The following is a 22197-nucleotide window of genomic DNA, read 5'->3' on the forward strand; positions in this document are numbered from 1 at the left end:
CACTTCCCTCCTCTTTGAAGAGTAGTCAGATATCTGTGTTCAGGTTTTTGTACAGCCTCTTCTACACTTTGTATCACTGTGTTTGTAGAGCACAGTAGTAGAGAGCTGTGTCTGCCAGGGTTAGGGCTGCTATGGTCAGATTAGTTGTTGTTGGTGATGTTTGGGATCCATATCGATTATTGGGAATATATTGACGACCACTGTAGTCTTTGGCTCCTTTCCAGAGTATAAACTGAGGAGCCTGAAGGTCAGAATGATGTCTGTACCAGTGAAGCTCTGGATGTGTATAACTTGTCTCATAGCTACATGTGAGTTTGACAGATTGTCCTTCTGTTTCAGTGACTTCAGGTTGTTGAGGAGTGATTGAGTCTCCAGCTGTTAGTCCTGGAAAAAGAAAGAAGAAAAGTAGTGAAATGCAGTCTGTATATCTGCTTAATGCAGCAGCTTCAACTAAACTTTAATCCCTGTTCTTAAACTCACCTATAATGTGAGATAGAAGCAAAAAGAGGTGCAGCAACATGTCTTTGGAGTTATTAAAGCCAGACAGACAGCACATGAACAATGTTCTTCCACTGCAGCACAATGACCAACAAATAATGTCATTGGATGAGCTCAACTTCAGTGGGCGGGGCCAGTGTAATAGCTGAGCCAATCAAACAGTTCTGTGCTTCCACAGCAGCTCTGTCTCTGTCTCTGATCTTTACTGCTTCATTTCTCTGTTGTCTTTGTCATCAGTCCAATGACACAAGAATCAGAGGTTTAACAGTGTGTGGCTCCCTCTAGTGGATGTTGTGGAGTATTCTGTTGTCTTTCATCGCTTAGAAGTAAACGTGGAGGTAAATGGACTGTGTGGAAATGAAACAACCTTGCCTTTGATTCAAAACAATGGCAATGAGCAAGCTAGCACACAGCTAAGGAGCACAGATAACATGACCAAGAAAGTAGACTCTGTGCATTATTATAAATCCTCAAGTGATAATCCCCCCTTAGACTGTCTTGGTGCAAAACCAAGACATAAATCATGTCTCCTGGAAGGGGGAGGACGTATCACAGGCAGGGCACAGCGAGCTGAAATCTCTGAAACCGACTGGCCTTCACTTCCTACGAGACAGAGAAGCTCTTCTACCCCTGTATACGGGAGGAAACAGGACTGGACAACCGTGAATAGGAAGGTTAACAACAAACCTCCAAAACAACTGAATGTGAAACTGCAGAACAGATTTGCTCCACTATCAAAGGACCCTGGATCTATATCGGACAACCATCCATCTAAAAGCAGCAAAATAAGGTCTGAAAATCTGTTGAAAAGTGAAAGGCCACAGGGAAAGCTAACGGCTAGGCCTGAAACTCTGATTGTGGGTGACTCTGCCGTAAAGGATGTACAAAGGATGTGCGGTAAGAACACTAAAGTCCTCTGCTTTCCTAACGATATGGTCAACAACCTGAAGGAGAGAATTCTTCAAATTGCAGATGAATATCCAACTGTGACAAACATTGTTCTGCATACAGGGTCAAACGATGTGTCCAAACAACAGTCGGAGGTTCTGAAACGGGACTTTACTGGATTATTAAATACTGTAAACTCTCTGAATGCAGCTGTATTCATCAGTGGACCTGTACCGCCGGTCAGAGGAGGAGACGAGAGATTCAGCAGGTTGTTTACACTGAATAAATGGCTTATATCAGCATGTGCTGACCACTCAGTGCATTTTATCGACAACTTTAATATTTTTTGGGAACGCAGGCATCTGTTCAAAGCAAATGGATTTAATTTTAACAAGTCAGGGGTGAAACTGTTCACCTCCAACTTGTTTTATTCCATACGTCATCCATCCGTGCTTGGTGCCAAGGCTGAGATAAACGAGGAGTTATCTCATAAAGAGGAACAAACAGTACTCCAAGAACAGACAAACCCAGCAGAAACCTTGAGGAGGAGCTCCATTTGCCCCCACCCGGGAAGAGCCTCAGAAAGGAGAGACATCCATGGCATCTGAGGAAGAGCCTCAGAAAGGAGAGACATCTAAGGCAAGAAGAGGGGTCCCTATTTGCCTCCAACTCTCTCAACAACACCAACGACCAGGACAAGGGACCACGACCTTCCCCAGTCCCCCAAACCCCTGACAGGCCATCACCCTCCTCCCCCTCCCTTTCTCCCTCCTCCCCACACCTGAAATTCACTGAGGAGATGATGGAGCGGGTCAATGCTGGGCTCAGATCTACCCCCCGTCCCAATCCCTTTTTGTCCCCCATAAACCCCCCACCAGAGCGGCCAAAGGTTCGCCATCGAGCCCCACCCTCAACAGAGCAATCGAAGTCACATTGCCCAGCCTCGCCCCCCTTAGTTCCTCTTCATGCCCTGTCTCCGCAGTCTGATGCGTGATGTGTGAAGGGTCCGGGCTGTGAGGATTATGGCAGTGATGACTTTTCCCAGGAGAAGCTGGGACCCTGTTTACTAGAAGGTTTTAAAATCTCTGTACTTTTAGGTGACAGGAGACATGTGGCCTGGTCAAAACACAGAGAGCTGCACTCTAAAAGATCTTTAAATATAGTAAACATACCTTGTGTGCCACAGACTGCTCCCAAACACGAGGGGACAAGTAATACCTCTAAAACACTTAAGTTGGCTTTATTAAACGTTAGATCTCTAGCTGGGAAAACATTTTTAATTAATGATTTAATCACTGAGCACAGCCTTGATTTTATGTTTTTAACTGAAACTTGGTTGGACCAAAGTAACAGTGGAGCTGTTCTCATCGAGACGACCCCTCCTAACTACAGTTTTATCAGTGAGGTCAGGGCGAGCAGGAGAGGAGGAGGGGTTGCTGTCTTATTTAATGAATCATTTCAATGTAAGCAGCTATCTCCTGGAAGTTTTCAGTCTTTTGAATATGTGGCTTTACAGCTGAAGGCCCCATCCAAAGTTGTGTTTCTTAATGTTTACAGGCCTCCCAAATACTGCACAGACTTTTTTAATGACCTCAGTGAACTGCTGTCTGTGATCTGTGTTGATTTCGACTGTGTAATTATTGCTGGGGATTTTAACATTCATGTGGACAACCCTCAGGACAAAGGGACTAAAGACCTGAGTAACACTCTGGGCAACTTTGGGCTGACTCAGCATGTAACAGAGGCCACACATAATAGAGGACACACTCTTGACCTACTGATCTCCAAAGGCCTGAGCATTTCAAAGGTTACTGTGTCTGATGTGGGCCTGTCTGATCATTACTGTGTTTTCTTTGAAAGTAAAATCTCAGCCCACACAAATATATCAACAACAGTGATCACAAAACGGTGTATAACTGAACACAGTAGTGCAATTTTTAACCAGGTCTTCCCATTAACACCTGACCTGCCCAGAGGGTCAGTCAGTGAGCTCGTCAATAGCTTCAATGCTAACATGTTAAATGTAATGGACACTATTGCCCCCATTAAGGTGAAGGTTATCTCTGGAAGGAAAAAGTCTCCATGGAGAAACTCCACACTGGTGAAAAATGAAAAAAGAGAGTGTAGGAAAGCTGAGCGCAGATGGAGAAAAACAAACCTCCAGGTTCATTATGACATTTATAAAGAGAAACTTCACAATTATAATTTACAACTGAGGAATGCAAGGAGGTCCTACTTCTCTGACATCATCACTAAAAACAGCCATAATGCTCGGGTCTTATTTTCTACAGTTGACAGGCTAACAAACCCTCCTGTGTCAGTGGCAGCTGAACTTCATTCGACCATGGCCTGCAATGACTTTGCCAAATTCTTCACTGAAAAAATCCAAAAGATTAGACAAGCAATTGGTACATCAACAGCAGATCCAGGATATGTACTGTGTCCACCGAAAAACTGTTTAAACACCATGAAACAGTTTCAACCTATTAACAGCAAAGACCTGGAGGACATCTTAGGTCAACTGAACTCCTCCTCCTGCTGTTTAGATGTCCTGCCAACAAGTTTTTTCAAAAAGGTCTCAAAGACTTTAGAGTCAGACCTGTTACAGATCGCCAACTTTTCTTTATTATCAGGTGTGTTTCCAGAATCACTAAAAACTGCTGTAATCAAACCTATACTGAAAAAGGACAATCTTGACAAGACACAAATGAACAACTACAGGCCGATCTCAAATCTCCCGTTTTTAAGTAAGATCATTGAAAAAGCAGTTTCTCAACAGCTCAGTTACTTCTTAAAACAGAATAACTGCTACGATGCCTTCCAGTCAGGTTTTAGACAGAACCACAGCACTGAAACCGCTCTGACAAAAGTGTTTAATGACATATGTCTGAATACAGACAGTGGAAAAATGTCAGTCCTAGTTTTACTGGATCTCAGTGCAGCATTTGATACAGTTGACCACAACATATTACTCAAACGACTGGAGAACTGGACAGGTCTTTCAGGAACTGTACTAAACTGGTTCAAAACATACGTAGAAAACAGGAAATACTTTGTATCAATAGGTAACTTCACATCTGAGCAGACAAGTATCACATGTGGAGTTCCCCAAGGTTCCATCTTGGGACCCCTTCTGTTTAACATCTACATGCTCCCACTGGCACAGATTATAAACAACAACAAAATAAACTACCACAGCTATGCAGATGACACACAAATATATATCACAATGTCACCAGGAGACCGAGGCCCTGTACAGGCTCTTGGTAAATGCATTGAGGAAATTAATGACTGGTTATGCCACAATTTTCTCCAGCTAAACAAAAACAAAACTGAGGTAATAGTCTTTGGCGCCAAAGAAAAACGATTACAGGTCACCAGAGAACTTCAATCTATACATCTAAAAACCACAAACCAGGCGAGAAATTTGGGTGTAGTGATGGATGCAGACCTAAACTTAGGAAAACACATTAAGACAATAACAAAATCAGCTTACTATCACCTCAAGAATATATCAAGGATAAAAGATCTGATGTCTCAACAGGACCTGGAAAAACTAGTCCATGCATTCATCTTTAGTAGGCTTGATTACTGTAACAGCATCTTTACAGGTGTACCTAAAAAATCAGTCAGACAACTACAGCTCATTCAGAACTCTGCTGCTCGAGTCCTCACTAAGACCAAAAAAGTGGACCACATCAGTCCAGCTCTGAGGTCCTTACACTGGCTGCCTGTCCGTCAGAGGATAGACTTTAAAGTTCTGATGCTGGTCTATAAAGCTCTGAATGGTTTAGGACCAAAATACATCGATGACCTCCTGACCCAGTATGAACCTTCCAGATCCCTCAGGTCATCTGGATCCGGTCTTTTATCAGTTCCCAGAGTCAGAACCAGACACGGAGAAGCTGCATTCAGCTTTTATGCTCCTTATATCTGGAACAAACTCCCAGAAAGCCTCAGATCAGCTGAAACACTCAGTTTATTTAAATCCAGGTTGAAGACTCACCTGTTCTCAGCTGCATTTGAATAAAGCACCAAATCCACACTTTAAGCTTAAATTTCAAAACTTACATTTAACTACTGATTTTATCTACTGTTCTGATTTTATCTGTTTTGATTTTATATACTGTTGTTTGTTTGTTTGTTTGTTAATTAGTTAGTTAGTTTATTTGCTTGTTTTATTCAATTTTAAATCATGCTTTTTATTTGTTCTTGTTTCTAATGTCTCTGTAAAGCACTTTGAATCACCTTGTTGTTGAATTGTGCTATACAAATAAACTTGCCTTGCCTTGCCTTTGCTCCAAAGGTTTTTGTACAGAGTTTTGTTGTTTCCTGTCACTGTGGGCTGCAGAGCACAGTAGTACACAGCAGAGTCTGTCACTGCAGCAGAGGAGATCTCCAGATGAAACTCACTTTTGTCTTGATCTTTTCTAAACTTCAGCTTTTCGTTTTGCTCTGAATAGTCATTGATGAGAAACTGTGGAGATAAACTGGACTTTTGTTTGTACCAGAAGAAGTAAGTTTCAGAGCCTGAATAGTTGCAGGAGAGAGTCACAGTGTCTCCTTCCAAACTCGTCACTACATCTTTAGATGGTGTCAGTAAATCCTCAGAGGATCCTGAAAACAACAAAGACATATTTCACCATCATGTTTCTGCATCTTTAAACTTAGTTTATAAAAAGTGAATCAATTCAAACAACATCCAGATATTTTCATGTCCATCATCTCCTTTTACATCTCACTCCATCTTTTGATGACTCACCAGTCTGAAAGGAGACTATCATCATCCAAATGAAAAGCAGCAACATGATTTTCTCTTGGACTGAATGAACAATAGAGAGAACACAGCAGCTCTTCAGCTCCTAAATGAAGCCTTTCATGTTCACTGCTGTAGCTCCTCCTCTTGCTGAGCTCTGTTTCCTGTCACTGTTTCCTCATATCTGCAGAGCGCAGAGTCCAACACCCACCAGGAACAAATTCGCTTTCTTTCCAGCTATGTGGATCAAGCTCTTATGCCTTTGCTGGTTGGGGTCAGTGATGAATCAGGTGAGGAGGATTCAAGACTGAGGCGAGAGATAAGAATGTGCACTGAATGTACTCAGCTGCATGAAGAGTACATGAGATTTTCTCAGACACAATTAAATAAAACCTGAGGAAGGTCAAAGGTCGTCACTTGTATGTTTAACTACAAACTTGTGATCTGGAATTCTTTCACTGTTTTTTGACAGTAGCGTGTTGTTTACCATAAAGTAATTCAGAGTCATTCATACCACAGTAACCAGAGATGATAATATATTTGTAAATATATAACTTTCTACAGGACTGAATATAATATCTTTATGTCCGGAGCCTCTGAGGAGTATCCGAGTATTTATAACATTACACAAACATCTCCATCACAGTGTTCATGAAATGCTGAGTTTATCCATCTTCTGGGTGGGCCTACGGAGGAGTTTTGAAGATTTCCCTGTGAGGGAGCTGGTGGTGACCAGCACCAGGGGTCCGTTCTTCGTACCTCGCTAAGTAAGTTAGCTGGATTAGATTGTTGACGATTTCGCGTGATCGTTGATCGTTCGGTTCTCCGAAGCTCATCCGGGACTTGCTGTCATAGCAACAGAGCCGTAAGCGTAAACCTGCTCGGGAGCAGGTTCACTTTATGTAAACAGGATTAGATCGCGGCCACGCAGGTATGTCCGCGTCATTCATACGAAAGCAACAGCGATATTCCACCACTGTTTCACCATAAATAAATAACATCAATGTAACTAAAGACAATGCAGCACTTGATCCTTTTATTGATTTCACACAGATACATACAGGTCATTTCCTAAAAAAGGGAAATGTACTATTAACATTCTATTACATGTATGTGATTATTACAGATGTAATTCATATTTCAGAGTAGTAATAGTAAATTACTTCGTGTAATCAAGATGAGAGACCACGGCTATAAAAGCGAAGGTGGATTTGGGAAGTCTGTCGCAGCCATGTCCTGTCCGTTTACGCGAGCAACCCATTGTGGAAGGTGCAAGATTGATAAGGAGAGTTTTCAGAATTCAGCGTATATTGCGGGACAGACAGGATCCTTTAGCTCAGCGCGACAGTGTGCTCATAGAGAGATATCGATATTCCCGTGAGGGTATTATTCACTTAACCAACTTGTTGACGAGGGGGTGCAGGACCACCACCTGTCTTTTTTTCCTCTGCCCTTTTCTTGGTTGCTGTTATGAACAAACTAACAGAGTATTACAGGCCAGTATTACCTTGCCAAGAGACGCAAAGCAATCTAAGAGATAAATATTACCATTCTGTAGAATACTCCTGTATTCCACTTTTACTTGTTCCCATGTTCTTGTGGGTCCTGTTGTGGCTCTAATGTGAAAGGGGATATAATATAATATAATATAATATAATATAATATAATATAATATAATATAATATAATATAACATATTATAATATAATATAATGCCATATGATATTGGACAATATAGTGTCATATGATAGATCTACCCTACCGCCTACTGGTGTTGGCCAGAGGGGCCGATGGCGCGATATGGCAGCCTGGCTACAACCGTAGCTGCCTCCACCAGTGTGTGAATGTGGGAGTGAATGAATAGTGGTATCGTAAAGCGCTTTGGGTGCCTTGGAAAGCGCTATATAAATCCAATCCATTATTATTATTATTATTAAATTACCTACGAGTTTAATTTGTCAGCAACTTTCTGCCAGCCCTCGCTCCTTGCTTTTGCAGCCTTTGCAGTGTTCCCTTGCGTTTTAATTAAACTCTGAAACTCCTGAAATCCCTCAATCAAGAGTTCTTGCTCTGCTGCCGGAAAATACCGAGCACGCCCCTTCGACATTTTCGCCGACCAATCAGAGGGTTGCCGATCAATGTTTCTACTATCGATGCGTAGCCCCTTTTACGACACCCAGTGATCTCACATTCCTGCGTCCAGCTGTACTAATCGTCAACAGCAGGTGTGTTCGGGGAACCGGATTAGCGAGCTCACGGTTAGCGCGATGGTTTGGTCTTGGATGTGTCATTTGATCTTGGATGTAGTAAGCGACGTACGAAGAACAGGCCCCAGAGGTTCTAATTTAATAAACAATATGCCGAATGTTTAACAACTGAATATAATAAGAATTTATTTGTGGCCAGTCAAACAATAATAATAATTAATAACTTATTCTGGCATTACTTTGTAAGTTTTTAATCAAACTTTATATATTTTGATCAGAAAGCACATTTTTGTTTGTTTGTTCTGAGCTCACCAGATCAAACAGTAACTCTTTTTATAGGGATCATGTTAAAGTTCAATATAAGAAACGTATTCAGATCATTTCAAACCAGAAAGCTTAAAATTCAAATGAGAATATCTGCGATTTTCTTGTTTTCCGTGGATGTAGAAAAAAATTGATTTCAGCTGGAAACTGATTTGAAACAGAGAAATCTTCGACAGCGGAACAGTTAAAGGTAAATGCCCTCTGCCGGAGCAACAACCGTGTGACACCAAGCGGAAATAAAGAAAGGAAAGGCGCGTGTGTGAACAGAGCCGGGAGTGTGGGACCGAAAGAGTCAGCACATCACTGTGGTGTTAGCGGCTTTGCACTGACTCACCGAGCTCTCTGTAATACTTTACATTCATTAATAAGAGAGAGGGGGAGGTGCGTTAATCACGTGACACCAGGCGGAAGTAAACAAAGGAAAGGCGCAAATTGCGTTAGCTTTCCAGAGACTGTTGTTGTTGTGTGAGCTGAGTGTGTGAGCCGCGGCAGCAACGATGCCTTCAGTTCAGTATCTGAGAGAGTTCATCAACGAGCGACTAACTGCTGCTGCTGAACAAATATTCTTGGAGTTTGAAAAAACGATCGTCCAGTACGAGGAAGAGATCGACCGTCAGCGCAGACTGCTGGATATCACCTGTAAACCCCAAATCAAGCTGCACAGGACAGGTGAGTGTCCCTCTGAGGGAGGATCCTGATCACAGCTCTGCGGGACGTTTCTGATTGTGAGGACTTTTTGATGTGAGCTAACAAAGAGCAAACAGAGGACAGGACTGCACGAGTGAAGTTGCCCCCCACCTTCTTCAAATCCAGCAAAAGTGGTATCTAACGTTTGTGCTGCAAAAATGTTTGTTTGTGCCGCTGTCGTTTTAAAGATATTATTATAAGCTTCTAAAGTTCAACCAGCCACTTCCTTTGCTGTAAAAAACATTGAGAGATATTAACCAGCATTGGATATTTTTTTCTCATGATCACACTCTTAAACCTAGTAATCAAACTGCTATAACCTATTTAAAAACTAGGTTAAATATAGCATTTAAAATAATTAATGCATTCTGTTGGAGAAACAACTTTATTTGCTGGTAACAAAATACAAAACTACGAGAACAACGTGGTTTATGTTTCCTGTTAGAAAAGGTAAATACATGGAACTGTCTGAGCCTCACAAGTCTAATACAATAACTGAAAAATAACAGCTATTTCCATCATCTAACTCACAAACTAGAAAAGGACTTTCTTTCATGAAATCTTGCCATCATTCCTTTGTGTAGAGCACAGCGTGCGGACATGCGCTGGTGTTTTCAGATGCTATGGTTACATCCTTCCTTAGGTCATCATACATCTCCCAGATGTACGGGGTCCTGTTACAGAATGTCATATAATGCCCGAGTGTTTCTGGTGTTGGGCCCTCCTGAAATGTAATGACTGCTTTCAGTGTGAATTTCTCTCCTTGAAGTAGCAGAGTGGATGGGAATTCAGTAAGCAAAAACCTTTTTGGACTGTGAAAACTGTGCTCCAGAGTTTCTGTAGAGCCTTTTCCAAGGTCTGTGTCAATCCATACAAGCTCTCTCAGGGTGAAACTGTGACAAACAGTCCCTGTGCAAAGTTGCTTTCCTGATGAATCTGTTTTAAATGCTGTTGGAGATGCATCAGGACTTTCGATTGGTCTTAGGCATGGCGATGCTGGAAGGTTGAGCCCTTGTTCAACAGCAGACTGAAGGTGAGCTATGCCAGAAGCTGACAGATCAATGGAAACAAAAGGGATTTGCCTTGTGTTTGGTGTGTAAAGTTTGCAGTACTGGGAGGAACACTGTCTTGTGAAGTGAACACTTGGATTTTCCGTCATTGTTTTTTGAATTACTGTGGACACATGGCACTGTGCATCAACACGATGAACAGCAGTCTTCAACTGAACAGGGCAGAATATTGAGCTCAGCACCTCTGCCCTCAATGAATAGGCATGTTGAGTGACACCCTTTGAAGCAAGGGATTTCACAAGCTGGAATACTTTGTTCTCCTCTGAACTATTCAACATGTTTTGAGCAGTAAGACTGTCACAGAAAGCGCAGCACAGACTTTGACAGAAGGCATCAAAGGCACAGGTGTTCATGACACAGTATTGTCCTTTGCCAAGTTTGACTGGCTGTTGATTATTTCCATTTTTTAACAGCCATAGCTTTACTTTTTTCTTTTTCACAGCTGGATCTGAGTGGAGCCATTCAGGACAAGGGGAGAGGTATGGTTTGGTGGAACTGCAAGGCCTCTCCAGTTTTCCAAAGCTGCTGTTTCTTCAATGTCCATGTCTGTGTCAATTTTGGGTCCTGAGAGGGGTTATCATCCACTTCCTGCTCCACAAAGGCTTTGTGTGGATCCTGACGCTTCACTGTACCATCCTGTCTGGCAACCTCTGCTTCTTTTCGTATTTGTGTTGCAGAACAGATCTGCATGTTTCCTTCAATGAAACCAAGATGTCGTGCAGTGAATTTATCTATCCTTATAGGGAGATTTTCATGCTTGAACAGACCATGTTTAATGTTCTTGAACTCTGCTTCAACATTAGCTGAAGTTATCTAATGTCTTCTTCTTCCTTGTCATCAGAAACAGACATAGTCTCATCTGCAATCTTTCTTTTCAGATTTGATTTGGACACTTCTGACATAAGGGGGATTTTTTTCCGAAGCAAGACACCAAAGCATTCATTAATGTAGCTTCAAATCTGAATGATGTGTTAAAGCCTTAACTAAAGCACCAAGTAAAGCTAAGGAGAAATCACAGATGGCCTCCTTTGGGATTGGTGCTCCAGCACGAATCCATTCCGATAACCATCTTGTGATTGCCTGGACATCATGTCTCTCTGACAACATTTGCACCACTGGGACGTGAGAGTTGTCCCTTCCTGTTAACACACCTTGATACAGGAAGATGTTTCCAGATAAACCATTAGGCCTGAGAAGCTTTTTTACAGCTGAGCCAGTCGCATCAAAGGCGACTATGGGTGCTTTGCAGTCTTGTACAGCATTTGAGTTTGACTCCAGTAGTGACAGAAGAACTTGTCTAATCCAATGTCCCAAATGCTTCCACTGGGAGGGGAACTGTATTTTAATGAGTGGAGAGACAGTATTGGGTTTTTATGAGCAACTTCTAGTTGATTTTGTTCGTGTTTGTCTTTGCGCAGAGTTGTCAAATTTGGTAGATGGCTTGGCTCTGGATCACCAAAGTCCATCAGCTTTGCTGCCTCTGATGCTCTCCACACATGGGGCTGCAGTCTGCCTTCACCAAGTTCTTTTGTTACTTGTGCCCTCAGACTTCCGGGCATGGCTCTCTTAGAAAAGCCAGTGTGCATGGATTCATCCGTGTTTGCCATTACACACTTCAGCACCATTGGGCAGTGATTTTCAGGTTCCTTTTCACATGTAATGTACAGCTGGCCAGCTTCCCTTTTCTTGAAAGTATTCTTTTTGTATGTGACTTTATGTGGAATCATATGTATCCACATATCATATGTATCCAAATGGGAGCTCCACAGTCTTGCAGTCTTTGTTTTGAAAAGGAGAGCTGCTTTGTTCAAAATCATTATCATTGTCACTGCTGTCTGTGTCAGTCTCTATTCGTCACTGTAATCCAGAGCAGCCCATACATTGTCTGTTTAATTTAACAAAAGTGTAAAGAGCTTTTGGTGTCATCTTTTCGCCAAGTTGTTTGCATAGATTTTTCTATATGTCACTTGGAGTTGAAACTTCCATTTTTTTATGACTGCTTCTTTAGAAGCACGAAGGACTTCAAATACTGCAGTTTTGTCCACCACTGATTTCTTTGGCATCTGTCAAGCAAAAATGACAAATGTGATATATTACTGCCATAATTTGGTTATAACTTTAGTTCTACATCTTTAAGTGGACATAAAATTACTTTGATACACTGTTTTGACGTAGTGAATTGAAGTGTTGATGATTGCTGTTGCTCATGGAAGCTAGCTTAAAAATGCAAATGAGAGAGCTAGCACATGTTTTCTTCAACTCTTGTTTTTTTTCCTCAGAAGTAGAATGTGTGTGATAGCGCCCCCTGGTGATCACAAACCGAACACAGGTCGCTATGTTTGCTTTTTTGGCAGAGTTGTACCAGTTTATCCTTAACAAGATCTAGTTCAAAATTCATTTGATCGGCATAAAAATGAATTTAGTCAATGTTCATAGCTCATCATCAAAATACTTGTAGATAAATCCAGGCTCTGAGATAAATGTGTGTCAATGCCACACGTGTTTAATAGCCCTTTGGGACCATGGCTACAGAAGTTTGGCTCTTTCAGGTAACATTGACAGTTACCTGAGATTCACAGTTCTGCAGGCTGTTTGGAGCTCAGATTTGCTGAATCACTGAAGTGCATGTTAATTTTATACAACTTGCTCATGACAGCCCACATACAAATGACAGCACTTTTGTTAATATTAGCATTTGAATTAAAAGCTACAGTTCACATATTATTAGGTTAATGTTTTAACAACCATTAGCATTTTAGCATATACCCTGCTGGTAGCACACTAGATGGAGTAAGGTAATGTTAAGAAACATGGTAGTCAGTGATCCACAACCAGCTTATTGGCTCAAAACACCTTATCTAATTATAAACTGATACGCACCTACGGGCATGCCCCTTTAAATTTCTTCAGATAGGCTCCAGCGCCCCCGCGACCCTTAAAAGGATAAGTGGAAGCGAATGGATGGATTGATGGAATTTTATAAATATCTTTAAAATGAAAGCGGCACAAACAAAAAATTTGCAGCACAAACGTTTGATACCACTTTTGTTGGATTTGAAGCAGGTGGGGGGCAACTTCACTGACAGGACTGCACTGTGCTCCATTCAAACAGCAGGCACTAAAATCAGCCTGGATTTGAGTTTTCTTTATGCAAGTAACAGCATAAAGTTAGAACTGTGAAAGTATCGCTTTAAAAGAAAGTGTAATGTAAAATACCCTCATGTATGAATGCATTAAGATGCAGATGCAGATACAGCGATAGAAGTCCTCCTGTGGGTCTCCAATAATATGAACGCATCAGTGTCATTTCAGGCAGCTCATGGTCATTTTCATCACAGACATTCTGCTGATTGTGTCCTCAGTTCTCAGTGGCTTGGTTTGTAAAAGTTCAGACTCAGTGTGACTTAGCGTTGCTAAGTGCATCATATAGGTTGTTGCTTAGTTACAAGGCATCAACTCCGTTGCCTTTCTTTATCCCATCCATAAACAGAGACCAGTACTTGCTGAGTGTTTGTGTCGTGCGCTTGATTAGATGTAGGAAACATAAAACAGGTTTTCATCTTCAGATGTTTGAGCACTGAGGATGCAGCCTGGTCACATACAGGTAGATCCACCCTCTCAGTGTCAGGGCTTTCGTGCATCAGTATAAAACAGACACACACTTTCTTTGGCTCTCGGAGGAGGCGGACGCACTTTTCTCCTCTCCCTTATCTTTCCTGCTAGTTCTTATGTCCTTGTCTAGTCTCGTGTCTTTTTTGTATTACTTTCCCTGAACACTCTCTCACAGTCTGTGTCTAAAACCTAAAAGAGAATTATGGATTTGATCAACTGGTCTCTGAATGCTATTGACACCCTTTAACGTGAAGTCTGGGCTCGGGAGAACCCGAGTGCCCTGGAGGGACTTTCCCTGCCGGATACACGATGGACGGGTGGCAGAGGATCGTGTGCCTGGCGGGACTGTCGATCGAGGACGCTGAAGATATCTACCTATTCGGAACCACGATAACAGGGTTCTTGCTGATCGGAGCTGGCTTGGCCCTGACTTATCGGAGAATTAAGAGAGCGGAACCGGCTGTTCAAACCCCACCAAGGCTGCCCGCTGGGATTGGAACGACAGGTGCGACTTCTCAGAAAGGGCTCACTGAAGGCAGCATGGTTAAGAGCTTGGAGGCGCTAACGGCTGCAGTGAATGCTCAGAATAACACCTTTGAGCGTATGTATGTTGGATTATATCAGGAAAGAATCAACTCAGAACAACATCTCTGGGTGGAGCTGGATTACACCTCGGATCAGTTGGCTGCGGTCGTGAGGTCTCAGAATCTGCTCTGTGAGCAAAAAGAGTGACAAGACCACAGAATCGACGGCTAATAACATCACGGAGAAGCTCGCAGCTATTAACGGGAGACTGAGAGACCAGTGTCGGAGTGTTAAAAAACAGCTTGAAATTCTCAATTACCATCATAACCTGGCTACCCCTTCGGCGCCAGCTCAAGGCTGGAGCCGAACAACAACTCCCTGATAACGACTGTGTTGAGTCTGTTCCTTCCCATTCCCTACAAGGCCACCTGGGTTGGCTGGAAGACTGTTTACTTAGCCTGGCAGGGCGAAGGACACTGTCTCAGCTGAACTATAGACACGCACACACATACATATACAGGGAGTGCAGAATTATTAGGCAAGTTGTATTTCTGAGGAATAATTTTATTATTGAACAACAACCATGTTCTCAATGAACCCAAAAAACTCATTAATATCAAAGCTGAATGTTTTTGGAAGTAGTTTTTAGTTTGTTTTTAGTTTTAGCTATTTTAGGGGGATATCTGTGTGTGCAGGTGACTATTACTGTGCATAATTATTAGGCAACTTAACAAAAACAAATATACACCCATTTCAATTATTTATTTTTACCAGTGAAACCAATATAACATCTCCACATTCACAAATACACATTTCTGACATTCAAAAACAAAACAAAAACAAATCAGCGACCAATATAGCCACCTTTCTTTGCAAGGACACTCAAAAGCCTGCCATCCATGGATTCTGTCAGTGTTTTGATCTGTTCACCATCAACATTGCGTGCAGCAGCAACCACAGCCTCCCAGACACTGTTCAGAGAGGTGTACTGTTTTCCCTCCTTGTAAATCTCACATTTGATGATGGACCACAGGTTCTCAATGGGGTTCAGATCAGGTGAACAAGGAGGCCATGTCATTAGTTTTTCTTCTTTTATACCCTTTCTTGCCAGCCACGCTGTGGAGTACTTGGACGCGTGTGATGGAGCATTGTCCTGCATGAAAATCATGTTTTTCTTGAAGGATGCAGACTTCTTCCTGTACCACTGCTTGAAGAAGGTGTCTTCCAGAAACTGGCAGTAGGACTGGGAGTTGAGCTTGACTCCATCCTCAACCCGAAAAGGCCCCACAAGCTCATCTTTGATGATACCAGCCCAAACCAGTACTCCACCTCCACCTTGCTGGCGTCTGAGTCGGACTGGAGCTCTCTGCCCTTTACCAATCCAGCCACGGGCCCATCCATCTGGCCCATCAAGACTCACTCTCATTTCATCAGTCCATAAAACCTTAGAAAAACCAGTCTTGAGATATTTCTTGGCCCAGTCTTGACGTTTCAGCTTGTGTGTCTTGTTCAGTGGTGGTCGTCTTTCAGCCTTTCTTACCTTGGCCATGTCTCTGAGTATTGCACACCTTGTGCTTTTGGGCACTCCAGTGATGTTGCAGCTCTGAAATATGGCCAAACTGGTGGCAAGTGGCATCTTGGCAGCTGCACGCTTGACTTTTCTCAGTTCATGGGCAGTTATTTTGTGCCTTGGTTTTTCCACACGCTTCTTGCGACCCTGTTGACTATTTTGAATGAAACGCTTGATTGTTCGATGATCACGCTTCAGAAGCTTTGCAATTTTGAGACTGCTGCATCCCTCTGCAAGATATCTCACTATTTTTGACTTTTCTGAGCCTGTCAAGTCCTTCTTTTGACCCATTTTGCCAAAGGAAAGGACGTTGCCTAATAATTATGCACACCTGATATAGGGTGTTGATGTCATTAGACCACACCCCTTCTCATTACAGAGATGCACATCACCTAATATGCTTAATTGGTAGTAGGCTTTCGAGCCTATACAGCTTGGAGTAAGACAACATGCATGAAGAGGATGATGTGGACAAAATACTCATTTGCCTAATAATTCTGCACTCCCTGTACTGATACTGATAAGCACTCACTGACGCATCACCCTCCCTACCCCGGATCCAACGCCACCTCCAACGCTTACCTCCCCCATGATGTGGACATCGGGTCAGCTGGAGGCGCAGTCGAAAGATTGTAGCGGTTCCAGATCAGATGTCCACACTGGAACTCTTTCCCATGTTGCTTGTCTGTGTTTTGTGTTGCACATTTCAATGTTTTTTTTCCTCGCTACCTGGCCTGACCTGTCTCCCCAATGTGATGTTTGTATTGTATGTACGGTCGGCAAGGTCTGTCATCTCGGTTGTGGCCAAAAGACCTGCAACTGACAAATAAAGGCTATCTCATCTCATCTCAATGGCTGTATCCCAATTCAGGTTCAGGCCGCATTTTTTTTTTTTTTTTTTTTTTATTGCTACTGCTGTTCAAAATCCCATAAGGCTGGCTGACATGATAGACGATGGGCAGGGCTGTGAGTACTCAGACTGTGTTTTGATAAGATCTTGGAGAAGAACAACGGGAATTGAGATAATTGGTGACCAGTGACGGACATTAGACCAACTGTAAAAATTGGATGCAGTTGTTCGCACTAAACCCAAACATTCACCATCTTCACTCATGCAGCTATCCCACTGGCGCCAAGGTCGAAGCTGACTGGAACAACAAATTGTTCCCATGATTACAGGATTGTTGTCAGAACTCTTTGTCCCTCCTTCAAGGCCACCTGCGTCCACTGGAGACTGTTGACCTTTGCTTAACCGGGCGTGGTGACACTTTCTCTCAGCTGAACACGGGATACACATGCACACGCACGAAACATGTACACTGATACTGATGCGCCCTCACTATCACCCTCCTTCCCCTGAATCCAACGCCTCCCATCCAATGTGGACGGATCAGCTGGAGGCGCAGGCGAAGATTGCTGCGGTCCCAGATCAGCTGTACACACTGGAATACTCTCCCATGTTGCTTGTCTGTGTTTTATTGTGTTATGGTGTGCTGATATTCCTGTATTATCCTTTTGTGTTACACATTTCACTGTTGTTTTTTTGTTTTTTGTTTTTTTTTTCCTCACTACGTAGCCTGACCATCCCCAATGTGATGTTTGTATTGTATGTACTCTCTCTCTCTCTGTCTCTCTCTCTCTCTGTCTCTCTGTCTCTCTCTGTCTCTCTCTGTCTGTCTCTCTCTGTCTGTCTCTCTCTCTCTGTCTCTCTGTCTGTCTCTCTCTGTCTCTCATAATCTCATTAGTTGTCTTTTTTTTCCCCTCCAGACGTCCCACAGCAGCCTGTCTGTAAGGAGGAGGAGGTTCTCCTTGAGCTGCAGCTCTGTGACCAGGAGGAACCAGAACCTCCACAGATTAAAGAGGAGCAGGAGGAACTGTGCAGCAGTCAGGAGGGAGAGCAGCTGGGACTGAAGGAGGAGACGGATACCTTCATGGTGACTGCTGCTGAGGAAGGAGAGCACAGTGAACCAGATAATGATCGTCTCATCACTAATAACGCCCCTCTTGCTGAGAGCCAAGATCAGGGAAGAAGCAGGAGTGCAGATCCAGGATCATCGAGAAATCCAAACAGTAAAAATGCAGAAAGCTCTGAAGGACTGAAGGAGGAGACGGATACCTTCATGGTGACTGCTGCTGAGGAAGGAGAGCACAGTGAACCAGATAATGATCGTCTCATCACTAATAACGCCCCTCTTGCTGAGAGCCAAGATCAGGGAAGAAGCAGGAGTGCAGATCCAGGATCAACGAGAAATCCAAACAGTAAAAATGCAGAAAGCTCTCGTTCGTGCAAAAATCTCTGTAAGACTTGTGGTAAAATGTTTTCTAGGCCATCAGTACTTAGAAGGCATACACAGATCCACACAGGTGAGAAGCCATATTCCTGTAAAACATGTGGGAAAAAGTTTCGTCGAACTTGTCATTTGACCGTCCACATGAGATATCACACAGGTGAGAAACCGTACTCTTGTCAAACATGTAGTAAACAGTTTTCTGCGTCATCGTCACTTAAAGAACACGCAAGGCTTCACACAGGTGAGAAGCCGTACTCTTGTCAAACATGCGGTAAATTGTTTTCCAGGTCATCGTCATTTAAAGACCATGTACGGCTGCACACAGGTGAGAAGCCGTACTCTTGTCAAACATGCGGTAAAAGGTTTCCCAGGTCATCGTCACTTAAACAACACGCACGACTTCACTCAGGTGAGAAGCCGTACTCTTGCAAAACATGCGGGAAAGGTTTTTATCACAATAAAAGTTTGTCTTTCCACATAAGAACTCACACAGTTGAGAGGTCACATGTTGGTAACACCTCCAGTAAAAAGTTTTCAAATTCAACATCACTTAAAAAACACACAGAAATTCATTCAGGTAAATAGCTGCATTCCTGCAAAGCGTGGGGAAAGTTGAAATCCTCATTTGACTGGCCACGTAAATGTTGAACATCAGCTGTTTCCTCCTGCTGAGAGCTCACACAGGTGAGAAGCTGTAGTCTTAACATATTTTTAGAAAAGGTCAAATATTTGGAGCTAAGTTTGACACAAATGTACAAATTCATGCTGGTTCAAATGTTTTTGCTTTTGGCTTGAAAACCTATTCAGACAATGATCGTTTGACTGTATTACATGTCGCAATGTGTGAACTAAATCTGATGATACTTATCATGTTGAAGCTTTTTGATTCGTCAGGGAAAATATGATAAATCTTTTTTTTGAAATTGATGGCAGCACCAGGTCTCAAAAAAGGTTTGATAGAGGATTCTAGAGGCTCAGCAGTCCCCCGGCTCTTTGTTGTGTTTTTGATTTTCTGATGCTCCAGAGATTTCAATTTGTCTTTGATTAGTCAACGATTATTTCAATAAATCTTGTCTCCGCTTCCTGTGGGAAGACTTCCTGTTCTAGGCTTTAGTACCTCACCTGCTCAGGTCTGCCCACCTGTGAGTATCACCCTCTCGTCTCGTCCCACAGAAAATTAAAACAATGACCCAGGAGACATGAATTTGAAAATAATGTATTTTTAACATCAATACTTAAATATTTAGTCCTATTTTACTCAATAAGACTGTCCAAATAAAAATGAAATAAATACAAATATTAAGTAATATGAATTAAATTCTAGTAGTATTTGAACCAAAAATTCAGCTTTAAAGTAAATAAAAAAGATTTTGTTTTCCAGTCCAAAATAACAAGTTTCCAAAGTTTACAGATGATGCTGTTTTGCTGTTCCACTGCATTCTTCGTCAGTGTTGAGTGCAGTGTTGGCAGACAACATACAGTGGGGCAAAAAAGTATTTAGTCAGCCACCGATTGTGCAAGTTCCCCCACTTAAAATGATGACAGAGGTCAGTAATTTGCACCAGAGGTACACTTCAACTGTGAGAGACAGAATGTGAAAAAAAAAATCCATGAATCCACATGGTAGGATTTGTAAAGAATTTATTCGTAAATCAGGGTGGAAAATAAGTATTTGGTCAATAACAAAAATACAACTCAATACTTTGTAACTAGGGCTGAACGATATATCGCATTTGCGATAATATCGCGACATGATCAAGTGCAATTTTCTAACCGCAAAGGCTGCGATTATACTCTGGACATGTCCAAATTCATGGGCTGCATCCTCCTGAGGCCGCATTTGTAGACCGATTACGTCACAGCGACGCGCCGAAGGCTGTCCAAATTACTACCATATCCCAGAATTCATAGCGCGGCCCAGCCAAACTCCAGTTTCCAACAATGGCGGCCGCTACTAAGTTTTAAAATTACTCATACTAATCTTTCTGGGTCACAAAATAAACTTTTAACATATTTTCAGGCGAGAAAGTAGTTGTGTAAACATCAAATATCTGCTCGGTTTATCAAGATATCCCATATTTGCAAAAGTGCTTCGACGTTTTCAGAGGCGTCTGCTACCCACCAGCTCGACAGCTAGCCGGGAGCTCGAGGGTTACTGATGCGGCCGAGAACGGCACAACTCCCGGCACGTCATTTTCAGATCACCGCGGAGTTTCGCTGCTCGGGTTAAACGTAATATATAAGTCACTTAGACAACCTAAAAATGTTATTGTTGGGCTTTTTTCAGTGTTTTGTTTGTTCGTGAGTAAATCGGTTTGGCTGAGATTAAAGTTATTAGATTAGATAAAATAAAACTTTATTAATCCCCCGGGTGGGTTCCTCCTTGGTTTTCACACAGCTGACTAAACGTCAAACAGAAAACTTATTAAACAGAAGTATGAGACAGTCGAGAATTTACACCAGTGTCTGGTTATATTTTAGATAGCAAGAAGCAGACGGCCGAGTTTATTAAACTCCACCGAGACAGCGGTGACGCTAATCAGAACTAGACCGTCCAATTTCACGCCTTTAAATTTTAAAGGCGTGTTTGTGTGTGTGTTTATACAATTGCTATTATGTTTGCACTTTATGTGTAATGTTACTGACTGCAGAGATCAGTAAGATGTGTGTATTTTTTATTTATTAGTTTTATTTATTTAATATTATTTTTTAATTGAATGACTGTCTAGTAGTTCACAGATGTCGAAAAACTGAGTGTGGTAAAGCCACTGATTTTTTTTATGTATATTTCTGCAATCTGCACATTGTACTGACTTTCATTTTAATGTTTACACCAGGGTTCCTTGTCAGCACTTTATGCTCAGATGTTTGTAAGCTAAAAATAAACTATTGTGTATGTTCAAATATACTGTTGTGATTGAAGAAGTTAAATAAAAATGTCAGTCATCAATTCATGCATCACCTCATGTCATCATAACAGAGGTCTGTCTTCCAGGAAAGAACAGTTTAAAATTAATGTAATATAGTATTGGCCATACTATATGATGTATTGCTTGTCTTTGTTTAATAATACAGAAGACAAAGACCTTAAAAAATAATCGCATATCGCATCGCAATCGCAATATTGGGGCAAAAAATCGCAATTAGATTATTTTCCATAATCGTTCAGCCCTATTTGTAACATAACCTTTGTTGGCAATAACAGAGGTCAAACGTTTACTATAGGTCTTTACCAGGTTTGCACACACAGTAGCTGGTATTTTGGCCCATTCCTCCATGCAGATCTTCTCGAGAGCAGTGATGTTTTGGGGCTGTCGCCGAGCAACACGGACTTTCAACTCCCGCCACAGATTTTCTATGGGGTTGAGGTCTGGAGACTGGCTAGGCCACTCCAGGGGCCCGTTCTTTGTACGTCGCTCATTACATCCAAGATCAAATGACACATCCAAGACCAAACCATCGCGCTAACCGTGAGCTCGCTAATCCGGTTCCCCGAACACACCTGCTGTTGACGATTAGTACAGCTGGACGCAGGAATGTGAGATCACTGGGTGTCGTAAAAGGGGCTACGCATCGATAGTGGAAACATTGATCGGCAACCCTCTGATTGGTCGGCGAAAATGTCGACGGAGCGCGCTCGGCTCGGTATTTTTCGGCAGCAGAGCAAGAACTCTTGAGTGAGGGATTTCAGGAGTTTCAGAGTTTAATCAGAACGCAAGGGAACACTGCAAAGGCTGCAAAAGCAAGGAGCGAGGGCTGGCAGGAAGTTG

The 22197-nt window shown here is 42.3% G+C and overlaps 1 protein-coding gene across 4 annotated transcripts; it reads left to right on the forward strand.

Annotated features, from left to right (window-relative positions):
• The first annotated feature begins 6356 nt into the window (after positions 1–6356).
• Positions 6357–21079, forward strand: LOC309693945 (uncharacterized protein). Of its 4 annotated transcripts, none has more exons than XM_082513622.1 (3): positions 7868–9341; positions 17904–18836; positions 20909–21079. In XM_082513622.1, exons 1-3 carry the CDS (start codon positions 9170–9172, stop codon positions 20974–20976), a joined length of 1173 nt encoding a protein of 390 aa, XP_082369748.1. In that variant the 5' UTR covers positions 7868–9169; the 3' UTR covers positions 20977–21079. The 4 variants fall into 4 exon arrangements, with proteins under 4 accessions (XP_082369749.1, XP_082369748.1, XP_082369747.1 ...); XM_082513624.1 differs by lacking the exon at positions 20909–21079 and adding an exon at positions 18837–20897 and having other exon boundaries at positions 7870–9341; positions 17904–18584; XM_082513623.1 differs by lacking the exons at positions 7868–9341; positions 20909–21079 and adding an exon at positions 6357–6432 and having other exon boundaries at positions 17904–20900.
• Positions 21080–22197: the final 1118 nt, after the last annotated feature.

Source organism: Aulonocara stuartgranti (assembly GCF_965226115.1).
Source record: "Aulonocara stuartgranti genome assembly, chromosome: 18".
Lineage (NCBI taxonomy): Eukaryota > Metazoa > Chordata > Actinopteri > Cichliformes > Cichlidae > Aulonocara > Aulonocara stuartgranti.

Coding starts and splice junctions, on each gene's coding strand:
- LOC309693945 (XM_082513621.1), top strand. CDS start 9,170: ATGCCTTCAGTTCAGTATCTGAGAGAGTTCATCAACGAGCGACTAACT. Junction 9,342..17,903: donor AATCAAGCTGCACAGGACAG/GTGAGTGTCCCT, acceptor TTTCCCCTCCAG/ACGTCCCACAGCAGCCTGTC.